Genomic DNA, 21,597 nt, shown 5'->3' with positions numbered 1-21,597 from the left:
AATGAGTACCTCTTTCTTTCCCTCATGCTCTAGAGGGTAAGGGTGGGTGGAGGGGGACGGTGGGTAGTAAGAGGCCACAGTAGGACAGAAAATCATGGGGCATAGGTCCTACTAGTGTTTATATTTGTTCACTGAAGGAGCAGCTGATAATTTTCTTAGCCTGAACACACCTTTCTGTAGATACCTAGGTCCTGCCCTGAGGAGTCAAGTGGGTCCTGGAGCTGTGGAGTTGAGGGTGCTGGGAGGGGGGTTAGAAAGTGACCAATAGTGCTTTCATGTAGCCTGGAAGCCTCTTACAGTCTGAACATGTACCGAGAAGCTTCAGGCCTGCTCTGCATATGGAAACAGTATTTCCACAAGATAGAAAGATGTGCTTTGATAGACTTGGTAGAGTGCTTGGTCTTTGTTTCTAGGTTATTCTTTGGCCTCTGGAATGTTAGTCTCACCTTTGTAGTCTCTCATAGGAGAGACATTCCAAGTGTTGAGGAGCAAAGGGGCTCATTGAAAGATGGAGTCCTTAGTGGATTGGTGGCGCCCAGGAGATGCAGAGGGGAGCCTTGCTAGGCAGGGGAAAGGCATACCAGTGAAGAATTGCTTCAGGTGGGACTGTCTGAATAGAATGGGTTATATGAGGTGGTGACAGGGACCACATATCCCAGCATGGCCTGACTCTATGAGAGGCTCCCACAACGCTCTCCAGAACCTCAACCTCCAATCTCTTGAGTACCCTACTAGAGGGATTTTAACACTTTTCTCTGATAAAGGTTAGCCCAAAGGCTATCTATCCTAGAATGGAAGGAGCTGCATAAAGTCTCTGTCTCATAAAGTCTCTGCATGGAGAGTCCTCGATTAATAACAAGCAACCCAACGGTAGTGTCTCTTTCATTTCTAGAACTCTATTAGGAAATTTGTCAACTTCCTCAAAGCCTTGGAAGATACAAACAAAATCCTTATCACCCACTTTGTAGCTGAGGTATGTTGGGACCCAGAGAGAAACCACAGAGGTTGTGCAGAGCTGAATCAGGCTTGATCCCATTTCTGCATGCCCTTCCCTGCCCTGGGCTGATTCTTCAGAATCTCGACCTAAACAGTCACACTCTTGCTGTCTTTAGAAAAAAACATCAGTGGGAATTATATAATTTAATCTGTATATGCCAGACAAGAAATACAAAGAAACTTAAGAGAGGGACAAAACCTTGGGTTAGAAAAAGAAATTTAAGTGAAAAGGGACATTCTGGGGACAGAAGAGGGAAACCTGCAGGACTATCGACTGTTGTACTAAGCTCTGGGCCTCTTATCCTGCGGCCTCTGAGATAAGCCTGGAAGATAAGCTTCCAAGGACTCTGGCCCAGGATCAGGTGTGGCCATCAGCTCACACTCAGCAAAGACTCAAGACATCTTGTATTCTCTAATCAAAGGATTTCCCAAGAAATAATTGTTAGCTACGTAATGGGCCCGATTGGGGTACTTTGAACCTCTGAGCCCACAGGAACTTGATGAGACTCCCTCACCCTCTTAGTCTCTGGGAGATTTGATTCACTCTTACAAATCCCAAGAAATAAAGTCACTCAGCTTTCCTTCATGCTGGCTTGCCTGAGTCCCCTAGGTTACTCCCTCCCTGAGAGTGTACGCGAGTCTCAGTCCCTGGGCAGGACCAGTATGAGACACAGTTGCTTGGTTACATTTCTTACTGCTGTGACAAAGCACTGGGGGCAAAGGCAGCTTAGGGAAGGGTTCCTGCTGTATTAAAAACAAATACATTTATTTTTAATTTTTATTTTTAAATTTTACTTATTTATTAATTCTTTGGTTTTTTGAGACAGAGTTTCTCTGTGTAGCCCTGGCTGTCCTGGAACTCACTTTGTAGACCAGGCTGGCCTTGAACTCAGAAATCCGCTTGCCTCTGCCTCTCAAGTACTGGGATTAAAGGTGTGCGCCACCACGCCTGGCTCAATACATTTATTTTTAATGTGTGGTTCCTCATGTCAGGGGAGACATGGTGGCTGGGGTGTGAACAGTTCATTATGGCAGGGGACCGGGTGGCAGATATGAGGTGGCTGGGCACATTGCATCCACAGTCAAACACAGGGGGGAGGGGGTGAATGCTTGCCCTTCCCCTCTATTCAGCCCAGGACTCCAGCCCACGAGATGGTTCTACTGACACTGAGGGTGGCCCTCCTTGCCTCAGTTAAATCTTTCTGGAAATATCCTTAAAGACACAGATAGAGATATGCTCCCAGGGCTGATTCTAAATCCACTAGGATTGACAGTGAAGACTGACCATGAGACGTAGCTCATTTCACTCAGAGGGACTTCGGAAACATGCTCAGATCGCACCCATGATCCATAAAGCCCGTGCCCCAACCCATCATTTAGAGACCCGCGATGATTCTGGATGCCAGCAAAAAGCCATTCTTCTCAAAACATCTGCTAAGGCAACTTTATCAAACATCTACCAGCACCTCAGCCTCAGGACAGCCAGAGCAAACAGAGCAGAGAATCCTTCCTATATGCTGGTCCCAAACTCATACCTCTGCGATCCCCTTTTCTGATGGTAGTCATTAGTTTATAGACACCTCTCCTTGAGGAATGAGTCAAAGGACCCAGAAAAACCCCTGCAATGATGCTGCCTGGTGAAGTGGCTTCTAGAAAGTAATCACTTGTAAGAAGCCAACTCTAAGATGGCGCCGGGCGCCAGGTGTGCCGTTGTCATAAACAACATCAGCACAGGTGTAACACCCCCCCCACACCCCCCGAGTCTGGCGCCAACCCCTCCCGAGCAGGTGCATGCAAATTAGGTGCCGGCAGACTGACCAATCCCAGGGGGCCATGAAGCCTTTCCCTGTGCTGGAGAGTATATAAGCATACCTCCCTGGGTTCCCTGGGTCCCCGTAGCAGCATTGAGGCATTCCTGCAATAAAGGCGGTTGAGAAGAATTCGACTGTGTTGTGTCGTTCTTGCTGGTCGAGAGCAGACGCGACAACCACTTACTCATGAGACTCTAGAGCAGTGGTTCTCAATTTCCATAACGCTGTGACCCTTTAATACAGCTCTTCATATGACAGTGACCTCCCTGCAGCCATAAAAATTATTTTTGTTGCTACTTCATAACTGTAGTTCTGCTACTGTTTATTAGTTCTAATGCAAATATATGGTTTCCTGGTGGTCTTATAGGTGACCCCTGTGAAAGGGTCATTTGACCCCCAAAGGGGTCACAACCCTCAAGTTGAGAACCATTGCCTTATAGCTTCACCATTGGCAAAGGAGATGGCCAAGGATGGGATTAATATAAAGCATTTCAGGAGCTTCAAAGACAAAGGAGACTCCAGGCATCCCTCACTGTCCTGATAGAGATGATACACGTGCAACATTCTACTTCCATGACACAGCCTGGAAGCCAGTCCTGAGGTCTAGGCTCATGAGGTCTAGAAGGGCAAGAGGCATTACAGGCAGAGCTTCAGTCAGTGATAGCTGAGGTCCCAGGCCTGCTGCCTTGGCCTTGAGTTTGGGGGCAGTATTATGGAGTGAACCAGAGCCCTGAGCAGAAGTGGCCTGCTTTGTGGCTTTGCTTCATTAGTACACAGGCTTGTAGCATCCTTAAAACCCACTTTCTAGCCTCCTGCACATGATGGCTGGTTGGCATCCACAGACATATGTCTTTCCTATAACAAAGAAAGAGCCCCAGTCATGTGTCAGCCTCTGACATCCTCCCCAGACACTGTGGACTGGGCTGACCTGCCACCAGGCTCCTTGCCCACTTCCAGTTTCACAGAACCTACTGTAACCCTGGGGCACGGCCCAGTCGTTTTGAGTGCCAGGGTAGAGCCGTCCAGTGAAATGCAGGCGTATTGAAACACCATTAGGCATTAGCATTCAGAGCAGGCAGCTCTTCCCAGGGGAATTCTTCCCCTAGGCACATTTACTTTCAGTTAATAATGCATTGAGTTTGTACATACAGGCTACTTGTGCTTTTTGATGCCCAGAGTTAGTGGCTCAGCAGTTCATTCTAGAAGCCAGTGGTGGGAGCAGGGAAGGGACCAGGGTGAGAACTTAATGCTGATTGGTCTCACTAACCCTGGAAGCCCTTGAAGACATGTTTGCCCAGTTTTAGTAGGAAATAACCAGTCAATTTCCAACTGTAATGTGACAAAGGCACATCTACATGGCATTATGTGTCAGAAGAACTGGAAGACCAGAACTATAGTGACCCCAGGGAAGGCTAGAGAGGCCAGAGATGGAGTGAGTCTCCTGAGGACATGTGTATAGAAAAAAAAAAATCAACGCCTGGAGATTGACATAGATATTGGCTATGACAAATAACTGACACTGCGACAAAAATACCTGAGAGAATCAACTTAATAAGAGAAAAGGTTATTTGGGATCCCGGTTTCTGAGGTCTTGACTTGATCCTATTGTCTTTGGACTCACAGTGGAACAGTATGCTAAGGTGAAGGGTACAGGCAGAAGAGGCTGCTTGCCTATGGTTGCTAGGATACAATCATAGAGACAAGAAGAGGTTTGGGCCCCAATATTATCCTACAGCTATGCCCCCAGTAATCCATTATTTCCCACACCCAAAGGTTCTGCTACTCCCCACAACAGCAACACAGGCTGGAGACCAAGTCATCAACACAACGAGGCTTCAGAAAGGACTCTCCAGATCCAAACCTCAGCACTACTGTTCATAAAACACGTTGGCCTGGGAGTAGGGTCACCACGATCTAGTTGAAGGCAGGAGGGAGGTACCTTGCTGCATGTCCCAGGGGTATAGGACAATGGCACTATTCTATCTTGAACCTCGTGGTTTGTTTCCAGTCCCTGTTAGAATCAAGATGACATGTCTGAAGGATGTCTCCCAGCATCCTCCTTCTTGAGCTGTGTCTTCATAGACTCTATGCTACGCAGGGGATATAGCTTTGGACAAACTGGGAAGCAGCTTGGTCTCCTGGGATTCCCCATGTCTGGGAAACAGACATGAAACATGAATGATCCGATCAAAATCATGAAAGAGAAAATCCAGAGGCAGAGCGAGTATGAAGCTGTAAGTCCCAGGGTAAGATCAGGAGAGCCATCCCTGAGGGCACAGCTTTAATCTGAGACTCAAAAAAGTGGGGAGCAGAGAGAAGGGTAAAAGATGGGGGGAGACGTGGAGGAAAGATCCATTGCAAACAGCATTGCCGAGGCCCCGCTGAGGCTTAGTATGTTAGGAATGACTCATACTGGCACCAACGGAAGGGGAGTCAAGTAGTCTCAGCTCCAAGGTCAAGGGCTTTGCAAACCGTGTCAAGGACACCTCTTCCCTAGGCAACAGGAAGATACTGAAGGATTTTAATCAGGAGTGTGATGGCAAAGGATTTGCATGCCACACATGCAATCCGCCTAATGAGCTCAATTTGCAGCCGTTTCCCCTGGAAATTGGTGATAGACTTAACCCATTGCCGACTTAAGAAAATGAACTCCCAGAAAGGAAGCATGAAGCAACTGCCGAAGCTCCAGGGCTCAGTGGAGGGTGGCAAACCAGGCTGCCTAGGGGTTGCTGGGGTTGAAAACTGTTTGCAATATATTCATCTTAAGATTGCCTGGTCTGCAGAGAGGCAATCTGTGATGGACTAATTTGTGTGACTTCGCTTGCTTTGTCCCTTCCAGTGTCATGTTACTGTGTTCTCCGGGAAAGAACAGCGTCCCCTTGGCTCAGAGGGCATATCTATCTGGGAGGCAAATCTGTACAAGTCTGGATCTCCATCTGGGGACTGCCAGGCCATCTTCAAGACCCAGGTAGCTGTTTCCAAAGAGGTCTAATGCTTGGCATCACTGTTAACCAACAGAATGTATTCTTGAAGCATCTTTCAGAGGCTCTGTGGGTCATAATGGGTTTCTGATATGGTGACAATTGCTTTCTGGCCACGGTTGGTTAGCTCAACTGGAGAGCGCATCGTGCTTGAAGCCAAAGCACAGGCTTCTTAGAGTCACTCAGCTCAGCTTCACAGTCATGGGTGATGCCTCATACTCTTGCCAGCCTTGGAGATAAACCTCCTCCAGCGTAGGTCTGTGAGACCTGCAGCATGTTACTTAGCTTGTTGTGTCTGCTCCTGTATGGGTTCTTGCCCTGTTAAATTGGAATGATAATAACCTTTTTATCCCGGGGTTGTTCCAGTATCAAGTGATACAGCATGAGGAGAGGGAACAGTGATGCTCCCTGTGTGGTAAGTGGCTCACAACAGCTGCATGTAAAAAGGGCCTCTCCCTGTTATTGGAACTGAAAGCTGCAGGTGAGACAGTACAGATAGATGCTCAAGCATCTCCCAGTGAAAGAGGAAAGAGGAGATAACCCCAAGATAGATCTTCCTACAGTGGGTCAGAAGGCTGGCTTGCTGTGGGCAAAGCTAGAAGGCATGTGACCCTCTGCCACCTGGACACAATTCTGAAAGTAGCCTTGAGAATGGATTGGGACCCTGTATGAGTTCAGATCAGGCCCAGACTTTGTGGGGGGTTAGGTCAGAAACGCAGCTCAGGGCTGGGATGAGAGGCACCTAGTACTCAGTACCACCAGGTACTAGGCAGGTTTCTTGGCAAACCTTGGATAGCTCAGCGTAAGGGACACAAGCGTAGTTAAGAACGTAGAGTGAGAAGACGTAGTTCAAATCTCCTCTCCCACTACAGGTTGTGTAACCAATCACTAGCAAGCCTTGTAGCCACTCTCTGTTTTGGTTTTCTTTCTTGGAAACTGGTGGTGACCCTGTTGTCTACCCCATAGTGGAAGGGTTAAGGACCGAATGTGAACCCAAGCATGTGCCGTGGCTACTCTCTTGATACACACACAGGTCGAGTCCAGGAATTACATGTCTTGGTCCCCTCTGAGGGCCTTTACCCTGGTGCCCACATGTTCCATGTTGTCTCACTAGAATGTTTTCATGTCTGTCTTCCCTCCATAAGTCAGACCGTCTCATTTCAATGCCTTTCAGTATTGAAGACAGAGCCTGGTTCACTCAAATTTTGTCCAATAAGCAGATGTAGTGTCACCTTGATGCTTATGCCACTGTGCCCATAGTTCTATTTCTCCTTGGGAACCCACTGTGTGACCTTGAGTTATTCACTCACCATCTTGGCCTCTGTTTTCTCATTTATGAGGATGAAGGTGCTAACCTGGAGTGATCTCCAGGTCCCTACCTAGATGGAGAAATCTTTCTGATTCTGCTGTTTTTATTTTGTGACAGTGTACCCAGGCCTTTCCAAGAAGGCCCTGTCTTCTACTTTGAGGAAGTACAATAGGTATTGGGATCTTCTTCCTCTTCCTCCTCCTCCTCCTGTTCTCCTTCCTCCTCCTCCTCCCCCTCCCCTCTTCTTCTTCTTCTTCTTCTTCTTCTTCTTCTTCTTCTTCTTCTTCTTCTTCTTCCTGGAAATGGATGATAGATAAAGATTCAAAGAGTGAAAGAAGTTTCTTCCAGGGTGGCTGGAGGGCATCCTGGAGGCATTTTGATGCATAGCTACAGGAAATGGAGATGAGTCAGCAGGCGAGTCTTCTGGCCTTGGTTTTGCTTATTAGTCTGGACTCCATGGAGATAGGCTATCTGGGGGGAAAATCATTTTAATAACTGAGAGGAAATGGAATTAAGGATGCTGGATACTGGCTGGCAGCGCCTGGTGACTCTTCTGTGGGGAGTTAATTTGTGTCTGCTCGTGTTGCCTATCTGATTAGAAGCTCACTCATGTGTCACCCTGCCAAGAGTTTCCATTGAGATGGTACCCTGTGATATGGTTTCAAGAGCTTTGTGAGGTCAGAAGGCTGGGGTGGTACCCAGGGTAGGGGAAGGCGGAGTGAGGGACGCTTGGTCCATGCAGGATAGGTCTAAATGTGGGGTGCACGTGGAGAAACAGAGAACAAGCAAGAGGCTCATTGGCCTCTATTTGGGGAAGGGCTGTTCCCCCCCGCCCCACTCCACAGAATGTTGTGGCAATGCCCTACCTATATCTGCAGTTTGGTCTGCACCTGGGCTTTATGACACCTGCTCGGTACACAAACCACAGCCAGCTTTGATCATTCACCTGTATGCAGGAAACTGTGACCTGTGTCCCTCCGGGTCAAAATTTAGTTTGTCTGGAGGCCTGTGGCCTGACATGACCTTATGCTAAGAAGGGGAGTCAGCAGGTGTTTCATCAATGTGTGTGGCGCACTCAAGGCTCAGGGCAGGCACTGAGCGCTCCGTACTGTATGTGGGCAGTCAGAATGGACTGTTCTCAGGCTTGGCCACGGAGTGGGCAAGACAGGTGTGGGGAAATTGAGGACCCTGTTAGGCATCTACTGTACTAACCTGCTGTATTTCACAGAGAAGTCACCAAGGCTCTCATAAAGGATCGAGACCTATCGGTCTAGACCTGACTGGACAAGGACAGTGACATCAAAGAGCAAACCCAAAGTCAAGGAGACATCCACACACTTTTGAGACCTTTCATTTTCTCTTAATCCATTCTGTTATTGTTGCTACTAATTCTAAGGTTGCTCTATCATTCTCTTCAAGCTGTATTTCTTTACTTTTGCATCCTCCTGGAAGATGGAACTCGGGATTTTAGACATGGAGGCAAACCCTCTGTCACGGTGCTATCCTCTCAGTCTTAAATATTTTAAATTTGGGACAGAGTACTACTCTGCTGCCTAGGCTGACCCTGAACTTACTTTGTAGCCTATGATCATCCTCCTGCCTCAGACTCCTAAGTGGCTAGGATGACAGGCCTATGACAGGATACCTAGCCAGAGGTTGTTGATTTGCTTGCTTTTGAGGCAGCTTCTATCTATGCAGCCTCAGCATTAAGCTTTTAAACCTCCTGCCTCAGCCTCCTGGATGTAAGGATTATTAGGAATGCCGCCACCACCACGCTGGGCTTCTTCCAACATCTAATTAAATCAAAATCTCTAGGTGTGGGGAGTGACAAGGACTGATATTTTTAATTAAGTAAAGCTATCAGAAGTAGCATAAAACTAAGCTAGTTAAATTCCCAGACGAGTTGAGCACATGCACACCAAGGTTAAGGAGAAGCAGAGCTAAGGATCACAGCCTGGGCTGGATGTAGTAGCTGTGCTGTGGGACAGCACGGTGAAGGCTGGCTGGGGTGGGGGGGCAGTAGTGCTATGACCAGATAATGGCACATTCCTGATTTCAATGTCAGATGCGCTAGCTGGGTCACTGGTGGTCATCACAGACAGAAATCATTTGAAATGGAGTTACTTATCAAGCCTCGAGTAGACGATACCCAGACTCAGAGTGGATATGGTTTAACCTACAGCAAGAGAAAACTGGGTTAGGCTGAGGAAAGTGAATCGCAGCCCTAGACGAGTTCCCAGCTGAGGCAACAAAGTGATAACAGCACTGCTGTGGTCTACGGTACTCCAATAGATGCCTTACAAGAAACAGTAGGGCTGAGGCTCTCTGTGAGTGTCCTGGGCAGGGAGGGGTGTGGTGGTGGTGAAACCTCTTTGCTAGAACACCAAGTGAAGACTCTGGAAGGCTGAGGACTGCAAGGGCTGTGGACCAGAGCCAGCTGCTGCTCATTGATATAGCAGCCTGGGTAAATCCCTCTTCCTGATCAGGACATGGTCACAGTCCCCATGACCTGAAGGAAACCCGTGAGGGCAGGTCATCTGGGTCTTCACTTGAATATAACAGTAATGAGAGACTCCAGTGGCCCCTGTTGGGTAATGGCTACCAGTCAGACCTTAGCTTTCTCTCTATGGTTCTCATGGAGCTGAACAGAGGCCATCCCCAGGTTATAGATTTTTCTGTGCCTGAGAGGAGAGGGATGGGCAGAAGCAGGGTCAAAGATCTCTTGAATGGAAACTGCTTTGGGTTGTTACAAGGTGGGGAAGGGAAGGGTTTCAGATGGGAGGACAAAGAGGAAGGAGAGCGGCCTCCCCTGCTTGTTTGTGTGTGTGTGTGTGTGTGTGTGTGTGTGTGTGTGTGTGTGTGTCTGCATGCAAGACGTCAATTTCTAGCATATTTTTAAATCCATCAGATGTGAAAGGCTGACTTAAATAGACCCATGGTGTGAAGCTGGTAATTCCACTTGCTACAATAGAGAGGCTGGCAAGGGCCCTGGCGGGGATTCAGCACCCCTGCCCACACCAGGAAAGCTGTAGAGCTCTCTGGGGGGACACTCAGGCCAGGTGCTTCCCTCTGCGACATTGGACCCACAGGAAGGAGGGGACAGAGGATGGAAGGAGAGAACCAGGGTGATAGGGAAGTGGGTGCAGCCTTTCCCTCCATTGGGTGTCAGGATGGGTGGAACAGGACTGTGAGCCTTGGGATTCATCCTTTCCATTGCTCCTGTTCCCAGGAGCAGGGAACTCGGAGTGCTTACTCCATTGGTGATCAGTGCTCTGTGAGGTCCATTCCCTCGGGAGATATATCAGCCGTATGCTCTGCTTCCTGGCTCTAACTCAACCGCTGGAGCTGCTCAGAGCAAGCTTAATGCCAAAGCCTGCCTGTGCCCCTGGAGTATGCGCTTCCCTCCCCCGTCTCCAGCCTTTCTTTGCCAGCGATGGTTTCAGTGCAAGTCTCTTTAAAACACAAGCATTCCTGGGTGCTTCTGGATGCGTTTCTGCTGTGGATGGTGCCGTGGACTTCCAGAGCAACAAGACTCCCTTCAGTTGGCTCTTGAACTGTTACTCAATACACTCACTCTCTTGTATACTCTGGGGCCCATAGACCCTCCTGTTGGCATACAAGGTACGGGGCCCCATAGATACTCCTGTTGGGGGATTTACCCTAAAATGGAGGCGGCAAATCACAATCAGAAGCTTGTGCATGGGTAACATGTATGCCTAGAGCTCCAAGGGCCTTCCTCTGCAGGGTCCAGGGAGGTGTGGAGAGTCCAGGTATTGGAAAAGGTCTGAGGGGTGGAAAGACTGTGGGTGCTATAGTGGTCTGTGCAGGGTGTGTTCCTTGTGGGGTCTAGGGATTTATTTCCTTTGTGTGTCTTAGAGTTCCTAAGGCAGAAAGTGCTCATTTTCCTCTGCACTCCCTGAGTTCGTCATGTACCCCAAGACCAACTATAAGTACCCTTGGGCTTTACTTACAGATGGGAGAAAAATCAATCCTTTCTTCATGTATAGACAAATGTTTCTAAAAATGGTCTTTCTTAAATTGTGATGAAAATGGGCGCAAAATTTACAGTTTAAACCATCTTAAAATGTATAATTCAATACCTTTAAGTACATTTATAATATCACATGGAGCTATTCCTATTCTCCATTTCTAGAACTTTCTCATCCCCCCAGGGTGAAAGTGTTCTCTAAACCATGTGTATAAAGGTGGGTCATTTTGGAGGAGGCTGTCTAAAGTATTTTCTGGCCTGTCCACCCACCCAGAATCTATTTTGTACTACTCCCTGGTAAATACAGCACTGAAGGAGACTGGAACTCTGCTGGGGACACCTTGCAATTTATGATACCAGACCTGCACAGCTTCAAAGTACTGCAGAAAGAAACAGCATGCTTAGGCAAAAGTTCAGAGTTTGAAGAAACATGATTTAATTGATTCTTCAAGAAGTAATGGGAGGCGATTTTACCTGTGACCCCCTCACACTTCTCTTGGGTATCTACAAGTGTGCTTCCCCCACTCTCTATCCTGCCAAAGCTCTGGTCACTTGTAATGTAATAGCTACAACTTGCTTGCAGCCATTCAGTTGATAGACTTTCTCCCTCACTCTTCACTTGCCTTTCCTCCTTGCCCACAGTGAGTAAGAGAGCCCACATAATTTGTACCTAGGGCCTTATTCTGAGCAGGCCTTTGCGAGCTAGAGAAAGCTTTCAGGATGAGCACAGCTGGGTAGGAAGAACTGGTTTCATACTAGGAGGACAAAGGCGAGCTGGGCAGGGGAGCATCTGCTATGCACGGGGCATTGAGCCCAAGTCAATTGAGCCGTTGGGCTGCCCAGGGGTAATGGATTGCTACCAGCAGCTGGGGCGGCTGTGGGGAATGAGCTGGAGCGCTCTGATGGGCATCACACTGTCTGAAAGGCAATCGCACCGCAGCAGCTGGAATGCTCCCCAGCATGTCATTTTAAAGCCAGAAGGAGTACCTCATTTGAACCAGCGGAGTCTGCCCACACCGAATTCCCAGCCTGTAGGACCCGGGCCTCCAGCCCAGCAGCTCCCATGGGATTGGGACTTATTCTAAAGAAAGGATGCTTTGCTCTCAAAAGCTCATGTAGACCAAACTGAGACTGTAAAGCTGGATAGACCTGTCCTTGGGACCTCAGTTCCATGTCTGTCATTCTCTAGAGTCCTGTGGTCAGTGTGTGAATGAGCATCCCACAGCAGCAAGCCATTTGACTAGCATCATTACAGAGGGGCTAGGAGAGCCCATGAATTGTCCTTGAGACCCCCAACATTGTCCTTGGCCTAGTGTACCTGCTTAATGAATCGTATTTCCATAGCCACATTTCCAAAATCCATGATGAAGCCCATAGCATCCTGAATCTCATACCGATGTATTTCAATTCTTGATTCCGTATTAAAAGGAACAATCCTATTGCCCCGTCTGTAGTCTTCAGGTATTTTTGCTTAGTAGTGCAGAGTTTTTATGAGTTGTAGTTTTTATAGGTCATATGGACCCAGCCATAATTCATCATGATGACACCGGTCTCACTGGTCCTCGGGGTCCTCATTTGTAAGGAGAGGAGCTTTCTGGTACCATGACAAGTGCCTGCACATAACCCTTTTGGATCTGAGCCATAGCCTTGATGAAGTCCCAGCTAGGAACAAGGGTCGGTTATTGGACTTGATTCAGCCAGGATGATAAATGGCCCCACCTCACCTGTACTCTCCAGTTTCCACATTGATTTCAGGTCCTCTGCCAAACACCATATGGTTTCCCCAAATCCCAACATTCTCAGCAATGTTCTCCTAAGTAGGACATTTTGATTAAATTGGCCCAAATGGATCATGTGGAAGGTCCTCCGGTGTGGCTGTTACTGGTAATGAATATGTCCTCTAATAGAAACACCAACAGAGGTAGCAAGGTAGGGGTGCTGGAGATTCAGACAGCTCTTGCATCCTCACATCCATCCTAAGGAGGGAAAGCTTAATTGATTAAGAGTCAAATGCTTTGGATCCTGGCTGAGCATGAAGAGAGGAGAGGTATCGTACTCCCAGGGGCAGAGGAAAACCTGGAAGCCAAATAGGGGGTTTGATCCCAACCAGCAGCCACCTGCTTGTAGACTCTACTTTCATTGTTTTGCAAAAAACTACCTTTTATTTTTCAAACTTCAGACCTGATTTTCAACCTTCCCACACTTGTCCTCTCCCAGCAGAGTTTGGCATGGTCTCCAATAAACATGGAGATCTGAGGCCACCTGCATCCCTTCTCCTACCCCAGGGACTGAATACTTTCTTGGGGAACTCATCTCACCAAGGGCTTCTGCGAGCTCAGTTCGAGGGCAGAGTATCAAATGTCTAAATGCTATCTTTGCTTGTTCAAAGCAGAAGGGAGGAGAGACTCCAGGGAGGAGCTGACAAGGAGAGCAAATTCCTACTGTACTATAGACACTTGTGAGGGAAGGAAGGAGAGACTTTATTTGCATGCAGGGATGGTTTGAGACTTGAAATCTAAGCTATTTTTAAACAATATTTATGCATTATTATTATCAGTGGTGTGTGTGTGGGTGGGTGCGCACATGTGTGTGCTTGTGTATGTGTGTGTAGTTAGAGTGCACAATTGCCACACACATATATGAAAGTCAGAAGATAACTTTCAGGAGCCAGGTCTCTCCTTCCACTGTGGGTTTCTGGGCTTGAGCTAAGGTCATTAGGCTTTTATGGCAGGTGCTTTTACCCACTAAGCTATCTTGCCACTCTAAATGTAAGCCATTTCAAATATGCCCAAATGACCTGAGGGAAGCCATACCTGAAGAAGTAGAAGAAAGGGTGAGTCAGATCTTTCCAAGTAAAGGAAATCAACCAAGACAGAGAGATCCTAACAAGGAATGACATGGACTTCTGGGGCCATAAAGTACTATAATGATCATAAAAATGTACCTACAGTCTGTATTAGATCAGGCAGAAGAAAGAACTGGTGATTTTGAAGACAGGCCAATTGGGGTTCTCCAAACTAAGGAACACACAAACACACACACACACACACACACACACACACACACACACACACACACACACACACAAATGAGATGAAGAGAAATTAACAGAACTATCAAGAATGCCAACTTGATAATGGAAGTTTAGAAGCAGAGAAGGCATATGAAGAAGTAATGGCAGAAACCTTTTCAAACTTATGAAACCCATCAACTTAGTTAATCATCCAAGAGGCTCACACTATGTAGGCAGGATATACTAAAAGAAGCCTATAGCTGGACATGTAAATCAACCATGAAAGACAAAGTGCTTTGAAAGCACCAAGAGAAAAGAGATACCTCACACAAGGCATCATCAACGAGACTAAGCTAATTTCATATCAGAACCAATAGGAGCCAGAGGCAGTGGGATGGCATAGCCACAGTGCTGACAGAGAACAGGAAGTCAGCTAAAAATTCTCTACCTCCAAAACGATACTTCCAAACTGAGGGTAAACTAAGATATTTCCAGATCAATAGAAACTGAAAGAGTTTCACTCTGGTAGGTATTTCCTTCTGAGCAGCACTAAAGGGAGTCCTTCAGGTGACCATGGGAGAACCAGATAACACGAGTAAACATAAAGGAATAAAACACACTTCAAAATTATACACTTGGATATGAAAGAGAATATATATGCATTTTAATTATAACTCTTTTAAAATAAATATTTTATTAACTTTTTGATTATTTCATACATACATAGATTTCTGATCATATTCACCCGTTTTCTCTCCCAAATCCCCCCAAACCCACTCCCCATTCTTTCAACTTCTGGTCCCTTTTGTGTTTCTAGTAACTGAGTTCAATTAGTGCTGTCCATGTACCCATGAACATAGAGCCATCCACTGGAGCACGGGTGACCCCTGGTTCTCGCTCCCTAGAAGCCACCAGCAGCTCCTCAGCTGAGGGCAGGGGTCATGAGCACATCTGGCTCTATGCCAGGACGCTGACCATCTTAATCTTGCGCAGGTCTTCTACAGGCAACCACAGCAGCTGTGAGTTCATGAGTGCAGTGGGCCTGCCATGTTCAGAAGATGCTGTTTTGGTCCAGGCCTCCTCAACCTCTGGCTCTTACAATCTTATCATCCTCTCTTCTGTGACAGTCCCTGAGTTTGGGGTGGGTAGGGTGAGATATAAGCATCCCATTCATAGATGAGTATTCCAATGACATTTATTCTCTGGATGTTGACCACTTATAACTAACTCCCTTTAAAGGTCAAAGTATAGGATGAATGCATAAAACAATAATTATAAATTTACACGAGAGGATCAGGATATATGAAGATATAACTGTTGATTATATATATGTGTGTATATATAATGCATACATACATAAAGAAGATGAGAATAGAGGTATACATAATCAGAGTTTCATGTCTTATTAAAATAAGGTATTCTTGATCCAAACATATTATTAGAAATTGAAATGTTCATGGTAATCCTCACTGCAAGTACCGAAAGGATATATATTTAAAATAAAGCAGGGAAGATAATGAAATGATGAGCCAGAAAAATATCTATTTAATAGGAAAGAAGGTAGTGATGAAAAACAAAGAAATAAAATGTATATTATATATAAATATGAAGAAAATAGAAAAGTGGCAGATATAATCTTTTCTTATCAATCAGATTAAATGCAAACAAAAATTCCAATTAAAAGATATTGGAAAATAGATTTTTTTAAAAAAAATGTGCCAACTATATGGTGTGTACAAGAGACTCACGTTAGAGATACAGAGATTGAAGGTGAAAGAGAAATATACACCGTGTAAACAGCAAATAAAAGAGGGACCACAAAATAGACTTGAAGACAAACGTTTGTTACTGTTACATAGGATGCTACTGTATCCTGAAGATGTCATGGTTTGAATACATTTCAACCTAGCAGCGGAGCCCTCAATACACGAAGCAAACAGACCTCTGACAGTAGTAGCAGGGGGAAAGACAGCTTGGTCTCAAATATTTGACCCCCATATCCCAACTCTGTAGGAGCTTAAAATCCTACCACTAGCGACTCATTCGGAGTTCTTTGTCAAAGCACGTGAGAGCCCTGGAGCTGCTGCTCTTGTTAGCACCTTAGTCAGACTGGTTTATAACCCTTAGAGCACTGCTCGCTGCAGAGACAGCTGAGTCATTTGGCAAAGTTCATACGTATGATTAGAGGGTCTCCTGAGGAGAGTGGGAAGCCCAGAATTAGGGAGAAGAGTGGGACAGAGAGACTAAAGAGGGGAGAATGGAGAGAGAGCATGTCACAGGGGAACATGAAATACCCCAGGGAGACTGAAGAAGCAAACCCTAAGCAGGAACGAAACACCTGGGATACTGGTTTGGTGTAGGACTTCCTGACTTGACAGTTTAGGGTTGTGGGTGGCAGCAGACACAAAGCATCATGGGTCAGCTAAGAACAAGAGAGTGAGGGAGCTGTGTGACTGTCCTAAGCCAAGGTCACTCATAGCTAAAAAGTCATGGACTGGCCCCAGGTCTCAGCTGCTGCCCCAGTCCTGGAGAACGACAGAGAAGAGAAGCAGAGACTGCCGCCTGGAATCAGAAAGGGCCACTGACGGGACAAGGGCCCTGGCAGGAAACCCAGGAATCCTGGGAGTCCGTGGGAACAAATGACAGCAAGGTCAAAAGCAAAGTCAGCTCTGACTCAGAACCCAGCCAATGGGCTGAGCGGAGAGATGTCCAAGTGAGCCGGTTCCAGTAAGTGTACCCATTCCGGGCAGATGACTAGAAAGTAGGCTGGGCTGTGACTCCATGCTACCTACCAATAAAACCAGGCCCTGGTACCAAAGGCCTGTGGAGTACTGGGCACTGCGCTGAGTTCTTCATGGCCATTGCATGAGACTCTTAAGCTCCATGTGAGGAAGACCCTGAAACTTTCAGTCTATGGTAGATGAAAGATCAACAGGGGTGCAAATGGGATGGAGACAGAGGTTCTTCTGAGCACTCTGCCAGCCTCTGGGCCAGGGAGATAGCCCCTGAGGGTGGCTCAGATCCACCCAGTCTGTTTAAAAGAATTGGGGAGTAGAAGCTGAGAGCTGGGAACAAGGGACTCCTCAGAGCCCCACCAAAGCCCATATTCTTCTCTTTCCTTTACAGTGGGACTAAGAAAGGAACAACCAAGACCTCTCTGTCCCTGAGACCTCCCTGTCCCTACTTCTCCTAGACCTCTAAAGAACCATGGCACTTGTCACATGTCCAAAGGCTTCGTACCAGTGCTCGCCCACTCTCCTCCGAACCCTTCAAGGCACTTTATTTATGCATAAGAATGATATCCTGTCCCCAATGAAGGAGCTAGAGAAAGGACCCCAGGAGCTGAAGGGGTTTGCAGCCCCCTAGGAGGAACGACAATATGAACTAACCAGTAGCCCCAGAGCTCCCTGGTACTAAACCACCAACCAAAGAAAACACATGGAGGGACTCATGGCTCTAGCTGCATATGTAGCAGAGAATGGCCTAGTCAGTCATCAATGGGAGGAGAGGCTCTTGATCCTGTGAAGGCTCGATGCCCAGTGTAGGGGAATGCCAAGGCCAGGAAGTGGGAGTGGGTGGGTTGGGAAGCAGGGGGAGAGAGGAGGGGTAGGGGGTTTTTGGAGGTGAAACTAGGAAAGGAAATAACATTTGAAATAAAGAAAATATCTAATTAAAAAAAGAATGATATCCTTAGTTTGGACTGAGTGCTGATAAAGGCATCTGGGGGCCCAGAGGATCCCAGTAGAGACTGCTTGCTCTATGTATTACAGTTCCATCTCTGTCTGGCCAGAACCAGAGGAGCTGGCCACACTGTTCGTGGCCGTCCTACCTTGTACCTGCCCTACACACACACACACACACACACACACACACACACACACACACACACACACAAACACACACGTACACACACAGTGAGTACCACTTCTGAGTGGCTCTCGTGCTTCTTCCGCATGCCCCAATCCACAAATATAACCACCACCATTGTCCTTACCCTAGGGAAAGATATGAGCCTGAGGTGTGGGGCCAGCTTGTGAGAAAAGTGAGTGTGTCATCAGAGACATCACAAGCCACCCTATGCATCCAAGCAAAGAGCTGCCAACCATCCAAGAACTCACCCCACCTTTAACTGATGGGGATAGGGGTCTGGGGTGGAAGCCAGCCTGTGGCCATTACGGACCTTCTCGAGGCACCTGGGTATGGGTTCTGTTAAGCATTTGCCACCGGCTCTTTGCTCCCTGCAAATGTTACATCAAAAAAGGAGAAAAGCCTCCCGAAAGCAGTCATGTGCTTCCTTCCATGCAGCCTTCCAAAGTCAGGCACAGTCAGGTGCCTGATGACCGTGGGGCTCTTGTTCTTTGAGGGGTCTGGGGAAGAGGCTGTGCAACATGTCTAGGAACTCTAGCTTGCTGTTTCTCCTCGCTTACGTGGCCACGGGGAGTTTGTCCTTAAGATTCTGTCCTCTCAGTGAGCCTCACTTGGTGGGTGTGGGTTGGTGCCTGACTCTTGTGCTGAAGAAGACAGTGTCAGCGGAATGACAATCACTTGTGAAAAGCACCCTGTGTCATCTTTCTATCCTACCTCCCATCTAGGACAAGGATGTATTTTCTAGCACCCAGACATTTAGTGCTGACCAGAAGCAAGGAATGGACCCCTGCAGGGCTCAGGTCATTCCCTGAAGCCTAGCGCCCTCTGCTGAAGTCAGCAGCTAGAGGCAGCTCACTTCTCAAGCACCCACAAAATCACAGCTACATTTAAAAAAAATCAGTATAATCTCCTGGAATAAAAGAAAATGAAACAAATGAAGCCAATAATTACAGACTTAGTGTTGGACGCCACTCCCCTCCACACACACGCCTGTCAATCTACCCTGTCAATGATCAGATGTGATTTTCCAAAGAGGTATTTGGAGAAACCCTCAGAAAGTGGTTTTTATGTGCAGCATACATCTTATTTAGACCCTTCAGAAATGGCCACTATCGTTAGCCATAGATGGCTTCCCCTTTTGTTTGTCCTTTTCAAAGTTAAGTAGGAAGTATGTGTGTTGTGTAACTCCAGGTGTGGAGCCGTCATCCATGGTTCACCGTGGAGCCAGGGCTGCAGGGTCATTCGGAAGCACACTGAAGAGACCCGCGGGTGCAGATCCAGTGAGTGCACTGTTAGCTGGGAGAGGCTGGTGAAGCTTGTGATTCGGAACCTCAGGGAGAAGCAGACAGCCCCTGGAGCTGGAGCAGACATTCGAGTGTCTCAAGGTCCATGACCCATGTGCTGAAAGCAGCTCTCTGGTTTCTGGAGAACAGGGGCCAAAGCAAGACAGGCCACCCCAGCATCACCCAAATGGCACATCTTTGGCCTTCAAGAAGCAGCAAGTTGCCCCTGCACTGTTGCCATGGCAACCACAGCGCAGAGCCTCCTGAGGGCATGGAGAGAGGAGAAGGGAGGTGGAGAAGGCACGTGGTGACTTTTCTGGAAAAGCCCATCTGCTCCTTTCTTTCAGAAAACCACATTGGAGGGGGGGGGAAAGAAGTGGGTATTGGGGTGTAGAAGAGAAAGGGGAACAGATTTCAAGATACAGAAAAAGCAGTCTTCCTGGCTGCGGGTGCTTCCTTCCATTAGGGGAGGCAAGTCACCAACAAGGGCAAGTCAGAGTGGGCCTTGCCAGGTGTTGCTGCATAGGAACCCAAGTGCTGATTCAAGCAACCACGTGACCTTGGGCTTTGAAGGGCTGCTGGCTGAAGGTGACCGTGGGCATGGGCAGGCTGGCTGGGGGTGGGAGACTACTGTCAGCCACAACAGGATTTCTTCTTCGCAGGGGGGCCAACCTGAATGGTGTCGTTTCTCACTGTGTCCTCTTGCTCCTTGAGTAACCTAGACAGTGGGGGATGAGGGGAAAAGAAGAGCCGGTGTCAGCAACAGAGAAATGGCTAAGCTGGGGGCTTGCCCTGTGGACCAGCAGCCTGCCCCAGAGCACCAGTGTTTAGTGTCATCCTCTGACAACACAGATGCATGACTAATTGTGAGGACAGATAGCTCGGTCACCATGGACTCTTGGAGACACCTCTGCTTGGATGCTACCCTAGACCATCTTGGCGAACTTCTGTGCCTAATAGCACTCTGGTCTCTCTCTCCGTGACTCCATCATGCAGGATCACATGCATTTGCCTAAGTCCTGAGTCTGTGTCTTTATCCTGGTGACTCTGCAACCACCACTGTGACCAGCACATATCTGAAGCTCAGTGTTCCTGCCTGGTTGTCAGCTCTGCAGAAGGACAGCGCCTATGGCCACAGCTCCAGGTTAAACATAGAAGGTGAGGGGTGACAGAAACAGGAAAGGTCTTGTCCCTGCTCTGTGCTTCCCAGACACTTTTGCCTCCTGTGTCCTCCTTTGATGTTCACAACCGGTTAGCAGGCAGGGAAGGAGTGACTGATTTTCCTATGTTCCCAATGCTGTCGGTGAGTCCATGGGCAGAGATGGGTCTCTGATGCCCCAGTACGAGTGCTGGGTGGAACACGGGCACCCTTCAGTACTTGTCGGATGGATGGATGGACAGGAGCTTGAGTATTCAAAAGGCTCCTGGTGTGGTTTGGTTTGCCTACTTTTGGCTGTAGGCAGGCTCTTGGGGACTGAGTCTATATATCTGGTTTTGTCAGCACTGCTCCTGCTTTTGTGTGGCTGCCCTTTGTGCTTCCCTCTCTCCCAGTCTCACTTATCTCTGCTTCCTCACTCTCCACCCCAAGGGCCCACATTTGTAAACTCCACTTGCTCCCATGCTGACCCACAACGAATCCCTCTGTGATATCAGCCAGTGCTAAGGGGGACCTTTTCTTTTTAGTATTTTGTTTTAAACTGTTTGATTGATTCTTTGTGATTTCACATCATGCACCCTTAACCGCTCATCTCCCCATCCCTTCATATCCACCCTCTGCCCTTGCAACCTCTTCCCAAAACAACTTTTGATGGGACACTTTGAAGGTGCATTTTCTGGGCAAATGGCAGCCTCTGAGATGGAAGGGGACTGCAGTAGATGACAGGAAAGGGCACTTTTCCTCCCCCAACTACTGTTTCAGAAGGCTGGCTTTGGCCCCAAGTTTCCCCCATAAAGTCCTCGCTCTGCCTCTGTACTCAGGGGGCTCAGGAAGGCAAGAGGCCCCTTTGTGGCCCAAATGGAGGCTGGGGATGGTGGGTGGGCACCACTGGTTGACTGCACACGGGCTCAGCATGTTTCACTCATTGAATGACTTTCCTACCTGGCCAGGTGGAGCAGGGACTCTTGGGCGTTGTGACCCGAACAGGCACTGCATTCATAGAAGATCAAATTGTTCTCCTGCAATTGTAGAGCAGAGAGGGTATGTGAGGGAACCAGGAACAGCTGGGGAACCAGAGGAAGCTGAGGATAGGGTCGTCTGTTTCAACCTTTAGCCTTCATCTCCTCTCCTGACCATGCTGATTTCTTCCTCTTTAAAGGATGCTAGTTCTCTATGTAGCTATGAGCAAGCTC

The 21,597-nt window shown here is 47.7% G+C and overlaps 1 protein-coding gene across 8 annotated transcripts in view; it reads right to left on the bottom strand.

Moving 5' to 3' along the window:
* Positions 1-14,774: 14,774 nt before the first annotated feature.
* The window catches only part of Cracr2a (calcium release activated channel regulator 2A), a 113,173-nt gene continuing 106,350 nt past the window's right edge, over positions 14,775-21,597 (bottom strand). For 5 of the 8 annotated variants that reach the window (XR_001785147.2, XR_377479.4, XM_006506341.4 and 2 more), the window contains 2 exons: positions 21,347-21,423; positions 15,276-19,966 (listed from right to left, as the gene is read on the bottom strand). Coding sequence is in view for 4 of the 8 variants with exons in the window: in XM_006506341.4 (XP_006506404.1) it covers positions 19,882-19,966; positions 21,347-21,423 (162 nt within the window). In the remaining 4 variants the exon portion in view is untranslated. Of the gene's footprint in view, positions 19,967-21,344; positions 21,424-21,597 lie in introns of those variants that run through there. The other 3 variants (XR_003956226.1, XR_377478.4, NM_001368877.1) reach the window with 2 other exon arrangements.

This window comes from Mus musculus, chromosome 6, assembly GCF_000001635.26.
Source record: "Mus musculus strain C57BL/6J chromosome 6, GRCm38.p6 C57BL/6J".
NCBI classification, from domain to species: domain Eukaryota; kingdom Metazoa; phylum Chordata; class Mammalia; order Rodentia; family Muridae; genus Mus; species Mus musculus.
Note: the sequence above shows the minus strand (reverse complement) of the source record. Positions and strands in the feature narration are given on the sequence as shown.